General features: G+C 42.2%; 2 protein-coding genes across 15 annotated transcripts in view; one reads left to right on the top strand and one right to left on the bottom strand.

The window, feature by feature from the left end:
• Positions 1-21,657, bottom strand: part of PRR5L (proline rich 5 like) — a 110,233-nt gene that overhangs the window by 80,261 nt on the left and 8,315 nt on the right. For 6 of the 14 annotated variants that reach the window (XM_067557560.1, XM_067557563.1, XM_067557566.1 and 3 more), the window contains exon 1: positions 11,963-12,059. The exons of 1 other annotated variant lie outside the window; for it this stretch is intronic. The gene's annotated coding sequence lies outside the window, so the exon portion shown is untranslated. Of the gene's footprint in view, positions 1-4,085; positions 4,264-7,972; positions 8,079-11,962; positions 12,060-21,657 lie in introns of those variants that run through there. 7 more of the 14 variants (XM_067557567.1, XM_067557570.1, XM_067557568.1 and 4 more) reach the window with 6 other exon arrangements.
• COMMD9 (COMM domain containing 9) lies at positions 10,975-20,231 on the top strand. Its single transcript, XM_067557577.1, has 6 exons — positions 10,975-11,067; positions 12,018-12,143; positions 13,602-13,741; positions 15,514-15,548; positions 18,118-18,221; positions 19,183-20,231. Exons 1-6 carry the CDS (start codon positions 10,993-10,995, stop codon positions 19,321-19,323), a joined length of 621 nt encoding a protein of 206 aa, XP_067413678.1. The 5' UTR covers positions 10,975-10,992; the 3' UTR covers positions 19,324-20,231.

The following is a 21,657-nucleotide window of genomic DNA, read 5'->3' as shown; positions in this document are numbered from 1 at the left end:
AAGTTTTAACAAACAAGTTAATGGAAGCTTTCCCATTTACTTTATTATTTGTGTTACTGTAGAGTCTAGGAGCCCCAGCCACAGACCACGATTTCATTGTGCTAGTCACTGTACAAACACAGAACAAAAAGACAGTCCTTGTCCCCAAAGAGGTGCATGATTAAACCTTAAATAATAATAATTTTAAATCATTAAAAACTGCAGCAGCAACTGGAGATTGGATGACTCAAGGAGTTGATTGTTAATGGGATATGGATCATTTCACCTCAGCATTCAGATTACCTGTTTAAATCTAGATTAGGTTAGTGGCAATTGAGAGACTTTATGTTGGCTGTTCGGGGACCCATGCAAACTGAGCAGGTGGTACTCTGTGTTCTGATCCCCAGTCACAAAACCATTGCTATGTCAAGTATTAACTTACTACCTTAGGGCACTCAGAGGGGAAATCAAGGATAAAATAAACTCAGAAACTGAACTATCTTCTCTCCCCTAGTGGTCCCTCTAGGTTAGGATTGCAGAACTATACTTTAATGGTGTGGGGGACGCGTGAACTGCCATTGCCCTCAATAGCACCTTTCACCAGAGCTACATTTATTACAAAAACAAAACAGGATGGAGTGATTGAAAACTGGCCCAGGCCGCACCGCTAATTCAACATGTGCTCGGCCTTGCCAGATGAATTTACCAGCTATTGATACTAAAGAATGCAACTGTTGTATTGCCTAATGCTAGCTCTGGAATAAGCCATGCAGATTCATTCTCTGGCCCCTGTTTAACTAACTGCATGGAACATTTCCCATTATTTAGGAAGAAACAGCACATAAATGGACTATTGTTGAGAGACCAAGTGACACCTAGTGGTTAAAGAAGAGAGGCACAAAGGATAATAAATAATGAGGGTCAGTGGGTTGGGAGAGATGAAAGGAGGCAACAGAATCAGCAGACTAATAATGGGTTTTCAAAATGCCTATGGGCCATGCCACATATCCTAGTTTGTGTCCAATGCCTGGAGGTGAATGCAAAAGGCTGTGGTATGGCAAGCCTTTGTATTAAAACAGAACACTTAATTGTTGGGTGTACTAGTGAAATGTCTCTAAAACAAGTTTGTTGTCATAGAATTCACTATACTCCTCACAACCCCTTGACGTTTCACTCAGTTCTTATATTGAAGGTTGTAATCCATGGCTATGGAGAATGTCCCTACACTGGGAAACTGACTTCTTACCAACAATGGGTTCCAGAATGGGCTTCCCTCAACTGGCATTGATAACAAATTAACTGATAGCATAGATGGGAAAAGGAATCGATTCCAACATGATTGCAGAAAGTATGATTGAGACTTACTGTTACATTGTTTTGAATACTAGTCTCAGAGGATCTATTACTGACAGTCATTAACATAACAACTCATCCATTTCCACAATAACCTGAACTATTGCATGTGGTGATCTGACTAAATGATCACAGTGGTTCCTGTTGGCCTTAAAAATCTCCAAATACACTAACCTCACCTGAGGAGAGGCCAATGCTGGGTTTGTTCAACATCTCTGACCCACAGTAGCGTCTAACTTAGGCCATGTCTACACTACAGTGAAACAGTTATGATACTGCAGCTGTGCCACTGTAGCACCGTAATGTAAATGCTTCCTACATTGATGAAAGGGGTTTTTCCATAGATGCAGTTAAACCAGCTCTCTGAGGCAGTAGAGAGGTTGGCAGACGAATTTTTCCATTGACCTAGCTGCATCTACACCAGATATTAGGTTGACCTAAGTATGGCACTTAGGCTGTGAAATTTTTCACAGCCCTGAGCTATGCAGCTAGATGGATCTGATTTTTAAGTACAGACCCAGCCTTATAATCTGGCAGTGGTTTTAAGTGATGAGAATAGGGAACTGGGAGTGAGAACTTGGTGTGCCACTCATTCATTGTTTATTAACTAAGGCCTGGTCTACACTACAGGGTTAGGTCAACGGAAGCTGCCTTGTGTTGACTGAGCTGAGGAAGTGTTTTCACTTAAATTTGGTTCCCGCTGACTTAAGTGCCTCTCTGTGCTAATTTACTAACACCACTTCCCCACGTGGCGTAGAGTCCTGGTCACACACACAAGTCATTTAACAACTGTGATGACTATATGATGATGTAAGTTAGGTCGACATAATAGTGTAGACATGGCCTTAGTTATGCTGCTTGTTTCCTTTGTGCTTTTCTCTCCAGTAGGAAAATAAAGAGAGATTAAGTCTGTTTCACTTCTGTCCCCAGTCTCTCGTCCCCTCTGCCTCTCCAGCAGTAGCTCTGCTGCAATGTCTGAGTTGCAAACACTGAAGGGAAAAATGTTGAAATGCAAACAAGTGCCTGCTTTAATTCACATTTAGAAAAAATGGAAACATTTTTATTGAGCTGAGATTTGTTAAACCTAATGTTCTCAAGGGAGTTTTGTAAACATTAATTAATGGATAAAGGTAATAACACCTGGGTATTAGTCTCAGGCAGTAGCCTGATGTGTCCTGCTGAAATATGGTCGTATCTCTTATCTGGGACACCTTGCAATTTACTCATATTAGTTATCCGGTGGGGAATGGTTTGACTTGTCAATCACATTTTAAGGGGTTATTTGAGAGAGTTCAACATGGTGGGGGAAGAGACATTGTATTAGACAAGCCATTAACTTTTAGTGTCCTCTTCATGATGACATTAAGCTGATCACTTCCAATTACAATAGAAATAAATGTCTGCAGTGTTATATGGAACACGGACACGTATTGGCATCTGGGAACACTCTGGTATCTTACAGGTCAGATCTATCAGCAGCGGTGTCCTCAGAGACATTAGCACTCCCATCACAAGAGCCACAAATGTCAGCAAGTGAAACTGAAAAGGCACCAGGTGCTTCAGCTGAGAGGCCAGAAGAAGAGGAAAATCTTAGGGATTTTAAAGATGCCAGATTTTGTAAGGGTGAAGAGGACAAACCAGGGTGTGAAACTAAACAAAACCACAGTCAGGGCCCTTCTCTGTGTACTCAGCAAGAAGAATAGAAAGGTTGTTAGGATGAGATCTATTCAATGATTAGAGATGGGCCCAAACTCTAAATCAAAGCAGGTCTAGACAACACAGAGCCCAGTTCTCCATTGCCCTGCACCTTGTTTAGTCATTTACACAAGTGCAAAGTAGGAACACAATTCTACCATTCAGACTCAGTAGCATTTTTCACCCATTCTGCACTGTGTAAATGACTACATAAAGGGCAGGGCAATGGAAAAGTCAGGCCCACAGTGTTCTAAATGTCTGTGACATGTCTACACTAGCACTCCCCCCATTGCAATAAATAGTGGAGCTGCACCAATAGCAGCAACTGTGGGAAATTTTGAGGGAGAAAAAGTCTAGTGTAGACAAGTCTTCAAGGCAAGAATTATCTGCCAGCTACAGTAATCAATAGGGAAGCTTTCCTGTATCAGGCAACACCAATCAATGAGTCTGCATTATAATAAGAAGAACTGTGTCAAAATGCTAAATACAAAAGCCTTGTTTTCATGCATGCAAGGAACTTAAAATCAATACACATTAAAGGCAACTGTCAAGCAGTCCTATTTGAATTGATTTTCAATATTTTTACATTCTTCATGGTTTATTTAATAATAAACATCCATAATACTTAGCACTTGCATTGTGCTTTCCATCTGTAGATCTTACAGTGGTACACAAAGGATAAGCAATTGTCTTCCTTTTATATATGAGGAATCTGAAGCAGAGAGTTTGTGCTTTAAAATCATACAGTCAGCCTACGGGCAGGCTGGGAATAGGACCCAGCTCAACTGACTCCGCAGTCTGGTGCTCTATCTATTGCACCACTAGAAAAGCCCGATCCTGCAGCTCCTAAATCAAAGAATGATCAGGTTTTTTTATTACAACCTCTTCAGGGCAGGAACCATCTTGTCCTTTGTCTTTTGTAGCGCACCAGATACGCTGCACCACATCCTCAACTTGTGTAAATCAGCAAAGCTCCATTGGCAAGCTGTGCCAGTTGATACCAACTGAAGATCTGACTCGATTAACAAAACAAACAACTTTTTCCAAACCCATCTTACCAGTGTTACTGATTTTCTTTCTTTCATATTAGGGGATAGTAGCAAAACCCTTAATTGTCAGCTTTTCTGGTGATTTTCATCCTAAGTTAAAAAGTGTATGGGCTGTAAGCTCTTTGGGATAGGAACTATCTTTTTGCACCATGAAGCCCTGGTTGGTGATTGGGATTCCTCAGCACAACTGCAATACAAATAAATAAGAATATAATTTGATATTTTGGCTATTAGCTTGAGCTTTGTTTTCAACAGCACAGTCAATTAAAAAAAAACCAATCACTTTAAAAGCACCGGGGAAAGGGGAGCATTTGAATGCAAGATAAATTACACAATAATTGCAATGATCTCTGTGTGGGTTGATCCTTGGGTCAATTTGGAGACTCACGAATATCCGCAGTATTGGGTAGCTGGGGGTGCATCTTCATATTTCATACTGGCCTATGTTTAATATGCTTGAGTGCAACTAAGAAGCTGCTAGAGAGCATTCAGACTTGTGACCTAGATGCTGATTCGGACCCTGTAAACTTACTTGTTGAGATGGCTATTTTGATTTCCCTAGCGTATAATTCTTATTTATAATAAACTTTTAAAATAAACCAGCTACGTGTCCTGCTCCAGTCAAATTCTTTTGGAATCCTAGAAAAGACTCACACAGACTAATTAGCAGTTTTGACATCCTGTTTCTTTCCTTAGTCATTTTCCTCTCTATGCATTTTGCAAACCATGTTTTGCTTCTGTGCTTTGAATGGAAAAAAATCAGATGCCATAAACCTATATTGTTTGCTTCTTGATATGTACATTGGTCATCGCTGGTGAGATCGATGAGAACACACACAGTTCTAGGGATAGCTTTTGTTAGTCAGGTGCCAGGACACTGGCTATTGTCTTTCCTGGCTAGGGCATAGCTGAGGATAGTTTTTGATAATATTGAAAGTTGAATGGAGATGCCCTTCTAGATGTTAACAGTTTTAAAGCCGCTCATATCCTGGTCCTGTGCTACTTATACGTGCTCCTTATATGTGCTCCTTTACTGGGCCGCTAGGACTCTATGTCCAGAGTCACTAAAGTCACAAAGGGCTGTTGTAGTCTCTGGAGAGGCTGGATGACTGGCCATGTGGCTAGTTACATGGAACAAAAGAAAAAAAAACAAACAGATTTTCTGAAAAACTAATTTTAACTAGAGCCAACTGCATCAGGCCCAGGACACAGAGAAGAAGCTGAAATTCATCCTTCCTTTACTAGATCTATCGTCTCTAGCCTATGCATAGTCTACCAAAACCAGAAATATTTTCTTCCCGCTGTCCTCTTCCCCAAGGCAGGTAAGCTATTACACACACTAGGCCATATTTTCAAAATGGCTATATGATATAAGAGGGGCTGCTCAGTGTAGAAATATAAGTGGGACTGGAGAAAGATGGTGAGGTTTCAAGATGACCCATTTTGGTGGGACACCTGCAACTCAGCAATATAAATTGGCCACCAATAAGCATGTCTCTTCTACAATTCTGCCTACCTGTCACATCATCTATTGCTAACAAAATGCTCACCCTTTAAAAGAAGCACGAAATACGAAAGCAGCTTAAACTAACACGTTTCTCTCTCTTTAACACCAGATCAGTTCTTTAAGGGGTCATTTTTCCCAAGCAGCAGGGAAATTAAACACACACACGGGATGTAGCTCAACAGCACATCCCTGCCCTGCAGCAAGAAGTATATAAAGAAGAGACAGCTCCCAAAGAGGCTCCAGCCGACACAGCGCTCACCACAGAAACGAGCTTAACTCCTTCCCAGGAGTCATTCAAACCAAACCCTTTAATGGCTCATGAATTTCTCTGACTGAGCCCCCAGCTGTCAGCTGCACCTTCCAAGACCAGCCACCGCAATGGGCTTCTCTCTAGAGCCTGACAAAGGTTGAAGGCGGCTGGCACGGAATGTTTAAAAGTTAGTTTTGGTCCTTTGTTTTTTCATCTTTATGATGAATAAAGAAGGATTGAAAGGTTGGTTAGTTTGTTTAGTTAGTTTTTTGTTTCTTTGGAGGGGTTGTTCGGTTTTGGTTGGTTGGTTGGCTGGTTATTTTTTTACCTTAGAAATATTAGGAATAGCAAGTCTGGTCTTCCCTGAGAGTCTTTACTTTACTCTCAGAAATGTATATTGTGAGTTCTCACACCTTAGCTACAGGGGTAGTGGTGCTGAATGTGTAACCAAAATGTCATTTCTCTAAAGCATTCATTAATCATAAGAGTTTGTTTTGTTTGGTAAAACATATCTAAGAGTTTTAAAGAGTCTAATTAGAATCCCTGCTCCCACAATTGCTCAACTTTCAGTTTTTTGATTTTATGGTGTCATAATTTCAATAGCTCTCTGGTTACAATAGTGTCCTGGCTAGACAAAATATATATTTCTAATGTAATATACACGGAATAGTTTGGGTTTTTTTTAAACAACATGCTTTCAGACCTTTTTCATCCATCATAAAGAAGCAAAAAAAGGGGCACAAAGCCCAGTTTTTTCCTTTGCAAGAGGCAGTCTCCCGTAAGCAAAGGGTTCTTCCCCTCCACCCAATGGAAAAGCTTAATTCCTTCATGGTCCAGCTGAGAGCCAAATACATAAACCTTGAGAGAACAGGGTAAATCCATATGGAGATGAGCTAGCACATGCACTTGCCCATATTGCACTAATAACTACAGGATTTTGTGACTTCACTGGGATACATAGGGGCACAACCATTATGCCCACATATGAAATGGGGCTCAGTCCAATAACTAACTCAGCAGGTACAGTTAGATACTGCCTAATATCTTAAGTGAAAGGCCTCTGAAGAACAACCTGCCAATTCCCACCAGAAAATGCCACCATGAAAATTAATAGTTGCTACCCTATGTCCCTGCCTACACTTATCCAGGCCCTGACCAATGAACTCCATGTCAGTGGACCTCTATGCCTACATGAAACCCACTGATGTCAGTGGTGAGCTCAAATGGAGCTCATTCCAGCACTGGGGATTTAACATGTAGGGGACACAAGGGAACAAGCAACTCAGAACTCCCCCACTTTCTGGGGAGATCTTACATTCAGGAAGCACCCGCATAAAGAAGCTATTTTAAAGCCTATTACTATAGTATCAGAGAGCCTCACGGTCATTCATGTATTTAGCCTCATAATGGGAGGTAGGGAAGTGCTATCATCCTCACTGCACGGATAGGGAACTGAGGCACAGAGAAGCTGAGTGACTTGCCCAAGATCACAGAGGAAGTCTATGGAAGAGCGGCAATTCTTGCTGCCAAAATCTTCCTAGTCCCAGGCTAACATTCCAGCCACTGGCCCATCCTTCCATAAAATGAGGAGACACAACAGTTTAAACACGCTTCGGCCCCAATTGTTACATGGGAAAATCTGTTCTGGACGCTTGTTCCTTGAAGCTGCTAAGAGGTGAAAAAAATACAAAGAGAAAAGAGACCACCCACTCCAAATACACCCTATTTCCTGAGCAGTTGTGTCGACTTCTGAGCTATACACTAAGCATTTCAATTTTGATATTAAATCAAACATGTCATTGTTTCCGCATAATTAGATGGTTCCTACAGTGAGGAAATGATGGCAGTAGGAGGTGGTTGGAGCATGAATTCAATACCACGCCAGCTGTGTTTACTGGCAGGTGATATCTTTGTTCTGAATATGTGACTCACACGTAAATGTTCTCTCTTGCCACATACTCCTTGATGCCCATGATAGTCATCTACACCCTTCCTTTTCATCTCTCCACCGCTTCTCCTGTTTGTCTGACTGGCAGGACACGTTGTGTAATTAAATCCTTAGTCAAGTAATATGCCAAATAATCGAATTTCTATGCAAGGAAAATTTTTAAACAGGGTACAGAAATAATCCAGACTCACCCATCTCTAGACGAGCCCTGCAAAAAGACAATGACACTCCTCTCCTGCTGGGCAATGAGGATTTTTGGAGAAAGTTGGGATCTCTGAAAATTCTACATCTCTGCAACTGCAGAAAAGGGTAGTTTTATTGGTTTTGGAAGAGTAATCTAGCAGCCCATAGGAGACTTATGATATGAAGAACTACCACGTTAAGTGATCTTCTGGATATAGTGCATGTGTTTAACCTGCTAGCACAGTGATAGTAATAGTATTTTGTCCTCCTACAGTGCCTGTATTATATTCATGCCTTCAGGATCTCCAAGCTCTTTACCAATGTTAATTGATTAAGGCTCACAATATTCCTGTGTGGTACAGAGGTATTATCATCCTCATCTGTGTGAAGAGGATGATAATAAGTGAGGCACAGGGACATTCAGTGCCAGGAATGAATCTAGATCTCTTGACCCTAAGCCCTGCCTTTAACCACTAATCCACACTTCCTTTCAGATGCAATGACTCAACTTTCCAACTCTTCAAGTTTCAAATGTTGGGAAGTAGTTTAGGGCCAGACTTTCTTCCAGAATAGCTCAAGTATATAGTTTGCAAATGCCATTATCATGATTGCATGTGGAACATGCCAGTCTGGGAGTTGGCAGATGCAATTCCTTTGCCAGATCTTCCAGACATCTTCCCTTGGGGAAGAACATCTGATGTGGCAGTTCCCCTAATCTGATTACAGCTGGTATTCCCTTGTTGATCAGGGCAGATCTATGGATTTGGCTGTGTAGTCGGACTATCGAGCTGGACGGTCAAGTCACATGTTTCCCATTCCATCCTGCCATACTAACACAAGCATGTCAGTACTCCAGATAGGGTGCTTCCATTGGAAATCGATATATAAGGCAGACCCACAGCTTTAGATAATATACTATCTACACCAGATTAATTTAAATGGTAACAACAGCACAAACATACTGTGCCTCTCTAAACTGATCAATCATACTCATTAATTTCAAGAGGCCACAGATGGTAAATCATACCCTGAAATAGCTCCCCCCAGAGTCTCATTTCCAGTTGCTCATGAAAAATAAATAGAAAATAAACTCCTCTCCCTTCAGATTCTTCTGCCCTTGAAGGGTTCCCAGCATGTGAAAGCAAAATCAGTTCCTCAGTGAACAGAAGCCCTTTCCCCTTGCCAAGTGCTCTCCATCATGCTGCCAATAACAGCTGTGCATTTGCACTGCTTATTACAATTTATTCTTTCATTTGCAGAGGGGCAATGCAAATAAAATTGAGGTGCCAGTGATGTGGCCGAGATGTGGGGATGGGGAAAGCCCTTGGATTGTACAAAATGCAAGGTACCACGATGTGCCGTGAATTACACAGGACAGAAGCAAGCTATTTCTCTCACTGAAAGAGGATTTATTTAAATATCCCTTCCCAGGGGAAAATACAACAGTATCCTTGACTAAAGGTTCATACATTGCAGTAATATGATGGTAAATGCTGTGTCTTCAGCTTCCAGCAGCTGAAGATAATGGGCACTCAGCACCTCCCAGGATCAGACCCTTACACCATCTTTCTCCTAGCTATGCATCCACTATAGAGAAGCTACTTGAAGCTTTGGGAAGGAATGTAGGCTAACAATTAGATCACAGGACTTGACGCCAAAACTTATAGGTCTTAGGATCTGCCTACATTGCAGAGTGTACTATGCATGCGGACGCCTCAAGCAGTCATGTTGCAGAGTTGCTCAGAACTCATACCTGTGTAGCTGCAATTATATAGGCTTGGCACTATGATTTCTGAGGGACGTATGCCAAGGTGCTTAGCGCCTCACTAAATTGAGCTGCTCTAGCAATTGGGTTTGTGCCATATTGTGGGAAAATGTGTGTCCTTCCCAAGCCCCTGTACAGAAAAGTGTTCTTAGCACACCAATGAATTAGTCCATTCCCAGCTGGGTCACTAACTCACTGGGTAACCACGAGCAAATCATTGAACCTTTCCCTGCCCCTCAGTTTATTAGTGTTACTATTATTTAATTATTATTTGTATTACTGTAGTGCCTAGGAGCCCTAATCATGGACCTGGACCCCATTGTGCTAGGCACTGTACAAACACAGAACAAAAAGATGGGTCTTACAATACAAGTAGGATTACTTAGCTGTAAATTGGCTACAGTAATAAAAACAACACAAGGAGACAGCAACCTTTCTCCACCTTACTTACCTCACAGAGGTGATATAATGTTCACATAACATTAAAGTTTATATAGTACTTTGAGATTCTTGAATGAAGGACACAAAGCAAGTACAAAATATTATACAACGCTTTAGCTCTGGGACGTTTGCAATTACATACAGTAGAAGAGTTTTAGAGAAAAGTATGGGATCTGCCAGGGAAACAGAAGCAGAAGGCAATCTATGTAACATGGACAATGAGAATCAATTAAGTTCCTTTGACTTTTGATTATTTAGAATAAATTTCACTTTTCAGTCCTTAGTGCAGTAATATTTGGATGTGAAATTCAGCAGGGAATGTGTATATACTTAAACAATTGATTTTGTTGGAGGTTTTGGCTTTAGTTTTTAAATTTGTGGAAATATTTTTGTTGCTCTTAAGCTTTTTAATGGCTTGTTTCTACAACAGGTAAACTTTGAACCAAATTTAAAATTGAAAGTGCATCTTTACAAAGTTATGGCCCCAGTTCTGCAAACACTCAGATGAGTAACTTGACTCATGTGAGCAGTTCCACTTCACCTGGAATGATTCCTGTAAATAAATGATTCCTGTGCATACATGTTGCAGAATCAGGGCTTCAGCAATATACTTTTAAAAAAAAATCATACCAGGAACTTTTTGTTTAAGCCATTACATTTTTAAATGGCTTCAAATGAAAATAATCACCAATATTTTGATGTCCTAAGCTTCCGGTTTGAAAATTCTCCATCAGGCTGCAGCTAGAACTAGAACTACAAATACCAGAATGCAAGGCAACTGAAGCTATAATCATATGACTTAAGTTCAGCTCTTGTGACTGTATGCAGTCACATGACAGCATAAAGATGGCTGCAATGACAGACGAGAAGTTTGCAGCTCTGCAGATCTTATTGAAGGTAAAAAATAAAATAAAATAAAATAAAAAGGACACACAAATGTGCTAAGTTAGCATGATGTTGTTTGCTTTTTAAAATCCCTGTACTGTTAAACAGCTACTGAATTCTGCCCAAGAGATGGCTGTTTTTCACTGATCCCTGAATAGAGTTTGTAAAGCAGTTTGGGAAGAAATATGCCATGTAAAGGTGACTTAGTGTTCATTAATAAAAAAGAAAATTAAAAGTGAGCATGAGCTCATTCAGTTGCTGCCTTGCATGGTTTTTCTCTTCCTGGAATCAACAATGGCTCACTTTGGAAGTTGACACTTATAGAGGTGAGTTGTATGCAATAATGTACACACACACACACTTTGGAGACAAGGGAGATGAGGTGTTAAATTGGAGATGCATTCAAAAAGTGCTGTCTCCTAGACAAGAGCATTTTGGATCAATTCCATTCATGTAAATGAGCTCTACAAGCCTTATTACCTCTTAACAATAAAGCCAGAAGACTGTAAAATGAAAGCTTCTGTATTAATAAGTTACTGCTTGAGAGGATGGGGCAGAGAGTATTTTTTCATGGTTGGTGTGGTCAAGTAGCATTGAAGCAGCATTTGTTAGCCTGGTTTAATTTGCTGCTCTTTTAAGAATTAAAAAAAGTCCAGATTTGAAAACACACAAATAATTCAGCAACACAGTATGAGCTGACCACAGCATTAGGAGCCAGCTGCTCCTACATTCTGATTCTGCTCATGCCACCAACTCTGTGTGGCCTCAGGCAAGTCACTTCACCTCTGTTTCAGATTCTCAGTAAGCAAAATTAGTATAAAGCTAACCTGTTTCATAGGGGGGTTGGAAGAATAAGTAGTTACTGGTTCAATGCTTTGCAGTTGTAAAACACTACGTAAGTACTCACTGGTTTCGCTGCATACAAACAATGGTTTCTGAACCCTGCACTCCTTATTTTCCAGGCTTCCTCAAAGGACATAGTTAGAGAGCTCTGCCAAGAGTGCTTTTCTAGTTCAACAAGAGGCTCAAGCAAATTGATTGACAGCACCTGTTCCAATCTGTCTGTAACACCAGAAGAAGCAGCTCAAGTAAGAATGCAATGATACTTCCTCATTGACAATACTGTCTTATTAACAGTGTCTGCATCTAACAGGTGCTTTTCCCTCTGACTCTTCACAAGCAGTGAGAAGCAGATTTTAAAACTAAAAGTAGTTAGTTAATAATAATCTGCTTTCAGTGTGATGGCTAATGAGTCAGTACAAAGACCTTAGCACTGCAATCAGGCTGGCTCAGAACTTCATTGGGTCGGCCTGGGTCAGCTTCAAAGATACTAAAGCACAAAATGGGAAATTCTGCTTCACAAGTACAGTCAAAATGAATGCAAATTCAACATACATCAGTGCAACATTAATCTACCTTACAGCAGGGATCATAGTACCAGTCAATGTTAGCAAAGCCTCTTTAAGATCTAAAGTGCTTAAGTATCATGAAGCAAGTGTGGCAGTTTAAGAACAAACATTAAATGCTTCTAAAAGCCACTAAGAATCATGTCATGCAATAAGCTAAGAAAGCACCGGGTACAATCCAAACAGATTTTTTTTCCCCTCCTCCAGTTACCTGGCCAAGGTTTTTAATAAATTGTGTTTCATTCTGTGAGTTGAGTGAAAATATGGCTTTAAAACTTGCTCTGTTCAAACTGAGTTGCTGTCTATGGCTGAAACACCAATCTGACATTAGGCTTATCAGGCTCAGATACCTATAGAATATCATGCAGGATTGGGGCCTAAATCATGCTAATTGTCTTGTTTTTTCAAGACTAGGGTTAAAATATTCAAAATTGCTTAAGTGACTTAGGAGCTGAAGTCCCATTGATTTACCATTTTCCCAAGGCTGAACATGCAGTACAAAATATAGGTAGGAATATACTATGGGGGGCCACCCTTCATCAGCAGGGGGATGGGTAAGGTCACCCAATAAGCATGTTCTTCAAATTTCTGTAACTTCATGTATCTGTTTCATCCTTAAATGTAATTAGTTCTGTAAAGTAATAATACGAGCAATTGGGACTTGATTTTCAGAAGCGTTGAATGCCTGCAATTTTGATTGAAGCCGGAGGGCTCTACAGCGCTGAAAAATGGCCCTTACTGGTTTTGAAAGCCCTGGGGCAGTAGTTATAATTATAGGACTCAGTGAAGGTCATGCTTGTTGGATGACATGGCTCAGAGTTTTTAAGAGGAAGCTGGAGTGGTCGGTGTGTGGAGAGTGCTGGTTCGAGTACCGTGCATTGTGGGTGGTCTTTGCCATTCCTTACAGAAAATGAAATTCCGTGACTATGATTTTGCAGTTGGTTGCATGGCTGGGGAGATAAAGTCATTGGGGCCCCTTGAGGGCCTGCCAGCATAGATCTGATTGCTGGAGCTGAGCCTATCCATGTACACTGTCCTGCACCCCATCTGGTTACTGAAATCATTAAGTCATTCCCTCTGCAGTATGTGGTGTCCTTTATCACTTCAGCTTCTTTTCCATTCTCTGTTCCTTTCCTGCAGCTGATCTGCTCTTTGCACAACCTCACCAGGCACATTGTGTATCGGGGCCTGTCATCAGCGGAAGAAATTCTCTCTCTTTTCCCAGAAAACTTCCACCAGAGTCTAAAAAACCTCCTGACCAAGATAATTTTGGAAAATGTGTAAGTGTTGGCACATGCTTGACATTTGATTTCATTCGGAGGTAAAGCAAGAGGGCATGTAGCGTGGCTGGCAGCCTGGAACAGCTCAGCATTCTAAGGGTTAAAGATGTGAGCCTTTGCCACAGTCGTTGAGTACCACTGGTGAGGGATGTAATGGATTATGGTACTTTCTGCAACAGAATGGTAGATTATCCCTGTAATGCATCCTAAGATTTCCCCAAGAGCTTAGGAGGGGACAAGCCCTTCCTCTAACGATTGTACTTATTCATTACCATGATATCTGAGCACCTCAATCTTTAATGTATTTGTCCTCACAACACCCCTAAGAGCAAGTGCTACTTTCCCTATGTTACTGAAGGAACTGAAACAGACAGATTAAGATACCATAAAGGTACTTATGTGTCAAACCCCAATTTCAGACTTCTCTGTGAGCAGCAGAACACCCACCAAACAATGTAGGTACCTAAATTCACTCGGTGCCTACATTTTTAGGGTAAAAATTCCCTCGGGGTCTGAGTTTGTGCCTCTGAGCATGTGCACTTCTTCTTCCTTTTAGACATCCTGATGCCCATCTCATGCCTAAGTCCCAGAGCAATCCATGAACTCTAATCACCGAGCTATGGGATACTCTCAAGCCCTTAGTCACTGGGCTGGCTAGAGAGAGAGAGGGAGTGACTCTCTAGTCCTGGGTGGTAGTCAGCAGCAGAGATTGAGGGAGCCCCATGTTAGAATCTCCCATTGCTCAGTGCTTAGAGCACTCTCCCAAGAGAGGAGAGGCCCTGTTAAAATCCTCTCTCTCATTCAGGCAGAGAATTGAACCTGGCTCTCCCAGGGGAGTGCTCTAACCACAGGGCTAAAAGTTATAAGGTGAGTGATAGCACCATCTCAGCCTCCTCCAGCTATTTTGTGTGGGCCGAGGCAAGAACTTAGCTCCTTCTCATAAGAGATGACTTAGGCACTTAAGCCATATGACTCCAGGAGAGGGTTCCTGGTTGCAGATCACTAGCAGAGATAGGTGCCTCCCTGCAGCCCAGATATAGTGCCTTTCGCTGTGAGAGGGGTGGGGCTTAGGACCCACCCCTCTCGGTATCTCCCAGTGGCTAGCTTAGGCAGCTCCCTGCTTAGCCTGCTGGCTTTTGTGGATCTTGTGCTAAGGTGTCTCTCTCTCTCCATTCATTGTGTAGGCTCCATGGAGCTGAGGCACCTAACTCGGGCTTTGTGGATTGCAGTGTTGTTCCTGTGATTTTCTAGGCATCAAAAAGGTGTTGCAACACCTAAGTCTCTTTGTGGATCCAGGCCTAAGTGACTAACCCAAGGGAGCGTGTGGTGGAGCAGAGATTTGAACCTCTATCACCCAGATCCCAGCCTAGTGCCTTAACCACTGGCACATCCTTACCTCCTATCAGAAAGTCTCGCAATCAAGGGAGAAAATGTAAAGATTAAAGCTAGGCTGTATTTTTGATAGTAAAGTAGCCTTGTGAGCCTGAAGACAAATTTACTGGTCATCAGTAAATTGCACCGAGTTACTGATTTTTTTCCTGAATGCCACAGGCCAACCTTCCCCTTTGTTTTAGTTTCTTCACCCCACTGACTTTCAGTTGTCACATTTATAGAGTTGCCACCTGCTATGGGTAGTCTCATCTCTCTACTCACTTTTTCTGACTGATCCTTCAGCAAGGAGCCACACTAGTCAACATCCCTGCTCTGCACTATTGCTGTAATCTCTTTTAAAGCACTGATCATATATTTTCCTCTCTTTTTCCCTTTCATAGCTCCATCTGGAGGAATGAAGCACAATCAAGTCAGAGTAAGTAGCAGGTTGCATTTTAAGGCTATTAATATTTCTGAGATGGTTAGCAAGACCTTGACATTTAAAACCATGAGATGTACTAAAATGGTGTGTGCCAAACTTTGGAAAATTGAGTCACCTTTCAGGGAAGAGAAACCAATATCGCCCCCACAGTTCCCATGGACTGTTAAAGGCTTTCATATTTTAGTGTATACATCTTCAATGCCATCCCAAAAAGTCCTTGCTCCCCAGCCTCCCCTATCCCCATATGTTATAGAAAACACTAGCCTACTTCTTCATAGTGCAATTCCTCTCCTTTCTTTTATGTTTAGCTGCTTAGTGTAACACTTAACAATGCTGACATTTGAAACATCATCACTGGCATCTGAATTAGCCCCCATTTAAGTGCCTGGACAGTTCACACCTCAGAGTTGTTTTTCAGGCTGTCTGCAAACTCAAGCAGATGTCTGTGCATCGATTACACTTGCTACACCTATTTTTAAGCTTTTCTTTTCAACCCAAACAGCTAAAGACTTCTCTGTCAAAAGAAAGTGGATGCTCTGGAGAACAACTCAAGGCCAATGTGGGCCCTCCTTGTCCCTGCCATGGGGTTGGGGCAGGGAGCAGTACACCCAACATTCTCGGAAACACTGAGTAAGAAAATATTTAGGGAAAGGGTTTTTCAACATCTTGATAGAATACAAATGGTGGGGGAGAGGTTGTTCCACAGTTGCATAACCTCCCTGGCAATTACTGCAATTGCTTACACTAAATATTGTCCTAACAGTACTTCTCCGTGTATCTTCATGTTGCAATGTGATCTAGGAAATGAGATGAGCCAGCACCCTGTGCCCAACCACCTCCATGGCCTATCAGCGGGGCTCTGATGGCTGTTGCTGGTAACCTTTTGCCCACATTCAGGGACCTCTGCTCTAGGGCTTCTCGCTCTGATTTTAACCCAGCACTCACTGGTGAACAGGGTATTCCACCATGTTGGAAAGAGATTATTTTCTGGGTAATGGTGCATTATGTTTATGCTGTGTTTACAAGGCATCTGCTGTACATCATAGAGGGGCAGATACGATTTAAACAACAGACATTATGAATGGTCAGTTGACATGCTCATAAAATGAGGACAGTTTCTTGGTCCTCCAAAGCTACCGGCAGTGACTCCCTTGTCAATTAAAAGACAAGACTACACAGATGCATCTTACGTTGTGTTGTGAATGCTGCCAAACACTGGACTGTAAATGGGAGTGACTTCCAAAGACAAGTGCTTGCCAGTCGAGGCTGCACTGCCCCTTGGAGTTCAGCTCTGGGGACAGATAACAAGAGCAGGCTCCAAACAGCAGAGTCAGTGCTTGAACTTGGCTTTCAAGTGCCCTGATCAATTGGCTATTCTGGGATCTCTCTCTCTCTGCTTTTCCTTGAAAGACCTTGGTTTCCTCCAGGTGTTGAATGGGAAATGATTTTTTTTTTATTTAAAATTTTGCGGGATGGGAAAATGTTTCCTGTCCAACTCTGCTTTGGAATGCAGCTTGCAATTATTTTCCAAGGTTTTTCACATATTGGTAGCTTTTCCAGTTTGAACACAAGGTGAGTCATGTGATCATCCTGCTGCCCTGGCAAACTTGCTGTAATATTGATGCTTTTAAACTTGTACAGCCTCTGACCTCTTAATAACCTGGAAAGAAACAGCTAGGCTGTGTGCACTCCCTCAGATGAGACAATGTAACCCTTTCTCTCCTAGGTGGAGTTCAGATCTACAAATGATTGAACTATCAGCCAAGTTCAAAGAGCCCCATTCTCTTGAAGGGTTTATAGTGTTTCGGGACTCTTAAGCACCTACATAAGTATTGCATTACACTGTTGAATTCATTAGATTTAGTCCAATAGAAATTGGGTCAGGCTGACATCCATTAGTCATCCATCAAGTGGAAGTGTCTCAGTCCTTTTTAATGAATGTGCACCTGGCCAAAAGGTCGCTGTCCCCCTGCACATACACAGCCACCAGAGTTCCTTTGTTAGCAGGCCTGGAAGTGGAAATCATGTATCTACATTGCTTAGTTTTCAGATCATTCCTACATGATGATCTTTGGCCACAGCATAGAGCGAGACACACTGTAGGGCCAAATCAGGCTACACTGAAATGCTGGTTGTATGCTGCAGGCAGCAAGCCAGTTCAATAAGGCAAAAGGGATGCTGGGATGGCTTTGGAGAGGGGAGTTAATGAACCCTATTCTCCCCTCCCCCAATTATTTTACACTCTTTCTAGGGTGGTCTTGCATGCTACCATCCTTGCTGGTGGGTGCTGGAAGAATCTTGTGTGTTGTTTCATTGCCATGGGAGAGGGTGTCCTGCTATCTGTAGCTTATGGATAGTGCAGAGCAGAGGGCTGATTGGGAACCAGAAGCTGCTAGGTGCCTCTGTCGAAATTGTAAGCCTTTGGTTTGTTTCAGTGCAGTTTGCTGGCCTGGTAATCTGGATCTGCAACAGTTCACTGGCTCTCGTTGCAAAGGCTGGGATTATTGCATGTTGACAAGCCCAAGTCATTCATTTAACTGACATGTAATTTTTAATTCTGCAGTTTCCCTGCCTCGGCTGGTTGATATGGACTGGAGAGTAGACATCAAGACCTCCTCAGATAGCATCGGCAGAATGGCAGTCCCCACCTGCTTGCTGCAGTTGAAGGTAATGCTAATGGATTCCAACCCTCCAGGGGTTACAGTATCTAGGTTGCTGACTCTCTTGCACATGAGCTCTCTGTGGCAGCATAGAAGAATTCAGTGACAAGCTACTCGTGTTGCTAGATGGACACAAACAGAAACAATGCAAGAGAGCTCCAAACCACTGTGCTCTGGCAAAGAATGCTTGGAACCCCCATGAATGAGGTCTGTAGGGGAAACAGCGACAGACTCTTTGCAGTACAGGAGAGTGCTCTGCGGTTACGAGGAGCCAGCTGGCTGGGCATTAGGACAACTTGAGTTCTCCGAAATATGGGGACAGCATTAGGATAGCAAATCAAACAGCGCCATCTGCCCCTTCGTCCTAGACAGTTATTCACTCTCTAACCCAGCACCTCTTTAGCAGATTATTCTGGAGGTGGTTTTTGATTAGCAGTGGACTTTGAAGAGACCTCACTCACTGACATGTCAATCAGCTGAGATTGGGGGGGGGATAGCTAAGCTGCCTGGACATACAAGTTTAAATCCCAGGAGGGTCTACTCAATCCTTCATTCTTCAAGAGCTGTTAAAGTGAATTGGGATGGGTGGGCTCTTCTGGAGGAGATGTTGGAGGAGAAAAAAGCCTGGTAGCTTTGTACCGTGTTGACTCAGAGTATTTCTAGTAAGCGTAGAAGATAAGACATTTCTCGTAAGAGGCGGGTGTCCTTCATCAGAACTTCCCCTTTACTCAGTGTTGTGTTATGTGCCAGATGGTTGCTTGCCCTCTTCCAGAGAGGAAGCTGCATTTCATTGGTGATGTATGCAGTTTGGGGGAAACACTGGTCCTTCAGAAGGGGAAATTGTGGTGTATGTCAGCTATTTTTAGTCCATTTCCAGTCTATTCTGATTTGAATGGAGGCACTGGGGGAGGGGTAGAGGGGAGTGTTGTGGATGTCTCATGTGATTTCAATCCACGTTTCTACTTCAGATTCAGGAAGATGCTGCCTTGCGTGGAGATAACCCTGTGATCTCTGCAGTGACTGTGGAGCTGAATAAAGAAACCCTGGACACTATGTTAGATGGTCTGGGAAGGATCCGAGACCAACTCTCTGCTGTAGCGAACAAATGAATGCCTGGGATGTGAATTTCAGCTGCCATTTGTACCTGGAAAAGAACTTCCCTCTATTGCAAATAGAGCTCTGATATTTTACAGACTGGTATCTCTCTCTTTCTCTACCAAACAAATTTAAAAATGGTTTGATTTTTTTGGTTGTTGGGGGGACAGGTAGGTAATAACATGGCATTTCAAAAGCAAATGCTTCAATGTGCTCTTGCTCTGTTGCCAAAAGTATTTTACTAATGTTGTGGAACAAAAACTGATCTCCCTTTCAGAGAAGGATTTAAAGGCTCAGAGCCTGGTTTAATCATAATGGTTGCAATGGGAAATAGTAGCAGCCAGTCGAGCGACTGTTATTTCCCTGCCCTGAGATTAAGGACGAAAAGGCTGAGGATAGCTAATGGGCTGCCTTCCAGTGTTAGCAGGAAACAAGGGTGCTTCTCTCTTGATGGTGTATTTACTGAGGTGCATTCCGTATGTTTCTCTCTCTCTCCCTCTCAGTGAGACACATCTGTGCTACAGATTGTTATTACAGGATAATGTTTTGAAATAGGGCAATTATGCTGCAGTGCATTCCCTTCTGATCGGCTCCATATTACTGTTTGCAAAATGACTATTCTGAGCACCTCACTATAAGTAACTGGGTTGGAACATCTTTAATAGCAAGCAGTTTCCTCCTTCTGACTGAAAAGAAAGAGATGGGATTTGATCACCTGTGTTGAGTTTAATAGATTTAGGCTTCGTCTTCCCTGCAAAATGAAAAAAGGTGAGAAGATCGATTCAGATGGTAAAGAATCAATAGCTTTCTGTGATACCACAGGAAGTCTTCTGGCAGCTGGTGCCTGTACCCTCAAAATGTCAAGTTACATCTTTATGTAAAATAAATCTTTTAATAAAAAATAAAGTGTTACTTGATTGAATTCAGGTTTATTCTGGATGCATTCACTTCTCTCCAAAAGGGACATTGGACCAAGTTGGTCTCAGTCTCTCTGTGACACCTGCTCTCTATATTGGTTGGGTCTGGTGCGTTCCTTTCTTTGGCTCCTACTCAGACAGAACTGATCCTCTAGCTCTCTCTTTCTTCCATTTAGTCTCATCCTTCCTGCCCTCTCCTATCTATCTCATGGATGTAATTAGGGATGGGCCTGAGGCAAAATCTCATTCAAACACACTCAAGCTGTTTTGGGGGGGAAAGAGCAGAGTTGAGAACCAAGATTTCTAGATCCACACTTCAGATAGGCTCCTTGTTCTATAATGTGGCAAGTAGAAACCCTGGACCTGAACGCCGCAGCTCAGGCCCATATTTAGTAATGACAGTCTGCATTTCCTTAGCATGTAGAAAAGGGTCTCGGTTCTTACAAGCACTAATTAATTCAGGGAAGTAATATGCAGGTGGATTAATTGAGGCATAGAACAGTAAAGTGACTTGCCTAAAGTCTTAATGAATCCTTGGCAGTGCTGGGCCTAGACCCCAGAAGTCCTGGCTCACTAGTCTCTTTTCCAGCCCCTTGACCACACTGCCTTTCCTGGCGTAAGCTTCCTCAGCATAGATTTTTGGGTTCTTTATGAGGACAGTTAAATGCATTCTTCCACGTTGCTGAATTAGTGCAAGGCTTGTTCTATGCTTTTATTACAAGAGGGAGACTTGCTGATTTTTCAGTCCTCTCATTTGAGGACGATAGCTCCTTCAGCAGAGAACTCACTCAAATGAAAGCACCCTCATTTCTGTGAGAGCCAGATTGTGCTCTGCATGGTAGCTGGTTCTGAACACTATGCCAACAACTGACTGTTCAGTCCCCAGCTCGTCTACAAGTGCCATTGCCTTCAACAGCAGCACCTTTGCTGGCGCTGGAAACTTTAATTACATGGTGTAGTAATTACACTAACCTCTGCACATTTTTCTTCTTTCTGGGCAGCTTTTGCGTAGGTGGTTGGCTGATTTCTTTTTATATGGAAGGCTAATGCTAGCACCACTTGGGTCGTGCTTATTGAATAGCTGTCACATACTGGATGTAACTTGATTAAGGTTATATAATTTAAGCTTCTATAGGTTTTCTGCTTTCCAATAGCCACAGAGCTGTCACCCTGCTAGCAGGCTCGGTACATTACAATGCAATACATCCTCATTACTGTTGTATCCTAAAATGTTCTACAGAGTTATCTAATAGCACTAAGATGGTGCTAGCACTGATTCAAGTATCGCCCATCACTTTACAAATACTAATCAATTAAACCTCACAAACACATCTCAGAGGAAGGCGCAGTAGGATTATTGTCCCAGTTATACAAACAAGTAAACTGAGCCATAAGGAACATTGCCCAGGGCCACACAATGAGTCAATGAGG

Source organism: Emydura macquarii, unplaced genomic scaffold (assembly GCF_026122565.2).
Source record: "Emydura macquarii macquarii isolate MOO-44397 ecotype Brisbane River unplaced genomic scaffold, CSIRO-AGI_Emac_v2 contig_1876, whole genome shotgun sequence".
Lineage (NCBI taxonomy): Eukaryota > Metazoa > Chordata > Testudines > Chelidae > Emydura > Emydura macquarii.
This window is presented reverse-complemented; position numbering and strand designations above follow the sequence as displayed.

Excerpts from the sequence above, each read along its gene's own strand:
- COMMD9 (XM_067557577.1), top strand. The coding sequence starts at position 10,993 with ATGCAGTCACATGACAGCATAAAGATGGCTGCAATGACAGACGAGAAG. Across the intron at positions 12,144-13,601 it reads CACCAGAAGAAGCAGCTCAA|CTGATCTGCTCTTTGCACAA; the intron begins GTAAGAATGCAA and ends CCTTTCCTGCAG. Across the intron at positions 18,222-19,182 it reads CCTGCTTGCTGCAGTTGAAG|ATTCAGGAAGATGCTGCCTT; the intron begins GTAATGCTAATG and ends TTTCTACTTCAG.